The 4,101-nt window shown below is 32.1% G+C and overlaps 1 protein-coding gene across 1 annotated transcript; it reads left to right on the top strand.

The window, feature by feature from the left end:
* The first annotated feature begins 274 nt into the window (after nucleotides 1-274).
* Nucleotides 275-2,974, top strand: LOC145115898 (uncharacterized). Its single transcript, XM_079052258.1, has 5 exons — nucleotides 275-819; nucleotides 1,129-1,845; nucleotides 1,986-2,132; nucleotides 2,211-2,357; nucleotides 2,440-2,974. The coding sequence occupies exons 1-5, from the start codon at nucleotides 275-277 to the stop codon at nucleotides 2,972-2,974; spliced, it is 2,091 nt and encodes a 696-aa protein (XP_078908384.1).
* The last annotated feature ends 1,127 nt before the right edge of the window (nucleotides 2,975-4,101 follow it).

The raw sequence follows: 4,101 nt of genomic DNA, 5'->3' as shown, positions 1-4,101 counted from the left end.
GCTTTTGGTCTGTTTATCGGAACATGACATCCCGAATATTGTTATATAATGAAATTGCATCTCTTGATGAAATGCTTTGATAAATTCTTATCATATTTTGTTTTGGGAACAAATTCCGCATCTGTTTTCTATAAAAGATTACTCTGATTTTAAAAACAAAGCATAAACAAATCGGCGTTTTCTGGCCGTGAAATTGGGGATGTCACAAGCTTTATCTCTAGGGCTCTTAAGGCTAGAAATAAACTTGGATTTGTTGATGGTTCTTTAAAAAAGAATGATGTTGATGAGTCAAAAAAAATCTAAATGGGATAGGGTTGATGTTGTTGTTTGTTCTTGGCGTTTGTCTTCTATTTCTGATTCTATATATCAGATTCAAGCTTATTCTGAGGTTGCTGAGGATATTTGGAAAAATCTTTTTGAAACATATAACAAGTTAGATGGTTCTGTGGTGTTTAATATACACCAACATATCAATTCTCTTAAACAAAATGGAATATCTTTGTCATATTACTTTAATAAACTTGATTCTTTATGGAAAGAATTTGACGGTCTTACTAGTTTGACTGAGTGTACTTGTGAGGCTTCTATTAAACTCAAACATCATTCTAATCTCATGAAACTAATGCAGTTTCTATCTGGACTTGATGAATCTTATACTCATGTCAAAAGTCATATCTTACTTATGGAACCCTTACTTAATGTAAAAAATGCTTTCTCTATTGTTTCAAGGGAAGAATCTCTTCAAAGAAATGGTTCCTTGTCTCCTCTTCAGTCTTCTCAGTCTTTGTCTAAATCTCAGTCTACTGCTTACAACAGAAGGTTTAATAACAGATCGAGCTCTAATAATTTTAATTAAAATAAAAATCAATCTGCTGAGTGTAAGAATTGTGGAATTAAAAGTCATACTATAGAAAAGTGTTACAAACTAATTAGTTATCCTAAGGACTTCAAGCCAAGGACTAAGTCTAATAGCCAAAATACTTTTAATAAGAATTTTTCTGCCAATTCTTTTACCACTACCTCAGGAAGTACAATTACTTCTAATATTTTTGATTCTATTGGAGATTCTGAGTTGCATCAGCTCACTAAGGAACAATACATCAAATTTTTACAACTTATTGGTGATAGGCAAGTTAATGAGGAAGCATCTGCTAGTGCTAATATGGCAGGTACTTGCTTGTATCAAGTCTTTAATTCATCTGTTAATTTTCAAAAATGGATTGTTGACTCAAGAGCTAATCAACATATGATTGCTTCTGAGTCCCTTCTTCATGACACTGCGGATGTGACTAAGCTTGATCTTCTTGTTAGTCATCCAAATGGTACTTCAACTAAAATTGAGAAAATTGGCAATATGAATTTATCTAATTCTATAACTTTGCTTGATGTTTTTGTTGTTCCTGATTTTAATGTCAACTTCTTGTCTGTTCACAAAGTCTGTAAAGACAGTAATTGTGAGGTTGTTTTTAATGAACATGGTTGCAAAATTCAGGGTTTACAATCAAAGGAGATGGTGAGGAATGATAGAGAATCTGGAGGTCTCTATTACATAAATAGTGTACCTTCAGGTAATTCTTCTAATGTCAATAACTCTACTTCTATTTGTTGTGTGTCCAAATTAACTTGGCCTAACAGAGTTGGTTATCCCTCTTATCAAGCTTTGAGTTCTTTAAAAAATAAACTTAACTTTAGTAATGAAGTTCTTCCACCTCGTGATATATGTCATAAAGCTAAACAAACAAGAGAATCTTTTCCTGTTATTCAACATGTTACAACCAAACTTGGTGAGTTTGTTCATCTAGATGTTTGGGGACCTTATAGAGTGATAACCATAGAAGGATTTAGGTATTTTTGACCATTGTTGATGATTACACTAGAGCAACTTGGGTTTATCTGTTAAAATCAAAAGATGAAGTTTATGGTTGTGTTCTTGTTTTCTTTAATATTTTACTTAATCAGTTTGGGGTTAAAATCAAAATTGTTAGGTCAAATAATGGAACTAGGTTTTTGAATTATAGAATGAGACAATTAATGGAGTCAAAAGGTATTTTGCATCAAACATCTTTTGTTCCTACTTCACAACAAAATGGAGTTGTGGAGAGGAAACATAGACATATTTTAAATGTTGCTAGGTCATTGATGTTTCAATCTGGTTTACCTCTTAAATACTAGGGAGAAGCAATTTTAACTTCTGTGTTTTTGATTAATAGAACTCCTACATCTGTTTTAAATGGTGCTTCTCCTTATGAGCTTGTCTATAATAATACTCCTGTTTTTTATAAACTTGGGGTTTTTGGTTGTTTTTGTTTTGCAACTAAGTTGAATAATTCTGATAAGTTTTTTGAAAGAGCTGATAAGTGCATATTTCTTGGTTATTCTTTTGATAAAAAAAGGCTATAAAGTTCTGAGTCTTGATTCAAATCTTGTTTTTGTTTCCAGGGATATAAAAATTTACGAATCAGTGTTTCCTTTCAAGTTAAAGTCTTCATCTTTGACAGATAGATCTAATGTCCCTTTAAGTGATCTCTTTGCCTATGATGATTTATTGCTTTCTAGTACTCTTCTAGATAATACTGGTTTATGGAATTTGAGAAGTGTCCATCAGTCGGATGGTGCTAGTGCAGACCAGGACTTGGATGAGACTTGTCCTTCTGATGTCAGCAACCAGACTGGTGAGGCACATGTGCCTTCTTCTGGTGTGATGTTTGCAAGTTCCTCTACTTTGACTGAGGAAAATGATTCAATTGATACTAATCCTTATGATGGCCAGACCTCTAGGGTCACTAGGGTTGGACGTAATGTTCACATGCCAGTTAGGTTTAGTGATTATGATGTGGAAGGAAACCACAAATATGATATTGAAAGATCTATTAACTATTCAACTCTTAATAGTGAAAATCTATGTTTTGTTGCTAGTCTTAATAAAACTATTGAACCTAAAAGTTATAGTGAAGCTGCTTTAGATCCAAACTAGATAAAAGCAATGAATGAGGAAATGGAAGCTCTTTATAGAAATAATACTTGGGAAATCACTAATCTTCCTAAAGGAAGAAAAGCCATTGGTTGTCGTTGGATTTATAAAGTTAAATATAAGTCAAATGGAGAAATAGAAAGATATAAGGCTAGGTTGGATGCTAAAGGGTACAATCAAAGAGAAGGGATAGATTATGAGGAGACCTTCTCTCCTGTTGCTAAAATTGTTATTGTTAGAATTTGTCTGTCTTCAGCTATTCAACATCCTTGGCACTTATATCAACTTGACATAAACAATGCCTTTTTATATGGTGTTTATCTGAAAGTGTTTATATGGCACTTCCTCAAGGATATCATTCTAAGAATGATAACAGAGTTTGTAAATTAATTAAGTCTCTTTATGGACTTGAGCAAGCTCCCAGGAAGTGGAATGAGAAATTGAGTTGTTCACTTTCTTCATTTGGTTTTAAACAAAGTATTAATGATTACTCATCATTTGTTAAAGAAGTAAAAATATTATAGTCATTCTTTTAGTTTATGTGGGTGATATTATTATCACTGGCAATTGCAAGGTTGAATTGGAAAATGTTAAGAATTTTTTAAAGTCACAATTTTTAATAAAAGATTTAGGAGAGTTAAAGTAATTTCTTGGAATTGAGGTAATAAAAACAGATAGAGGAATTTGTCTTAATCAAAGGAAATATTATTTGGAATTGTTTCATGAGTTTGGAATGTTGGCTTGTAAACCTGTTAAGACTCTTTTGGAACCCAATCTTGTTATTAAGAGGGAATGTGATTTAGATAATTCTGATTATGTGGTAAATATTACTAAATTTCAAAAATTAATTGGTAAATTGATTTATTTGGCCATGACTCGTCTAGATATTTCATATGCAGTTCAAATTTTGAGTCAGTATATGCACAAGCCTTATAAGTCACATTTAAATATAGCTTTCAGACTATTGAGATATTTAAAAGATAGTCAAGAAAAGGAGTTCATTTAACTAATAATGATTCTCTTAGTCTTGTAGGTTTTGTAGATGCTGATTGGGCTAAATGTCTATTCAGCAGAAGGTCTGTTACAAGGTATCTTGTTTACTTTGCAGGATCACTTGTATCCTGGAAAAG

Source organism: Lactuca virosa, chromosome 1, assembly GCF_052849685.1.
Source record: "Lactuca virosa cultivar CGN04683 chromosome 1, Lactuca_virosa_CGN04683_v6, whole genome shotgun sequence".
Classification (NCBI taxonomy): Eukaryota; Viridiplantae; Streptophyta; class Magnoliopsida; order Asterales; family Asteraceae; genus Lactuca; species Lactuca virosa.
Note: the sequence above shows the minus strand (reverse complement) of the source record. Positions and strands in the feature narration are given on the sequence as shown.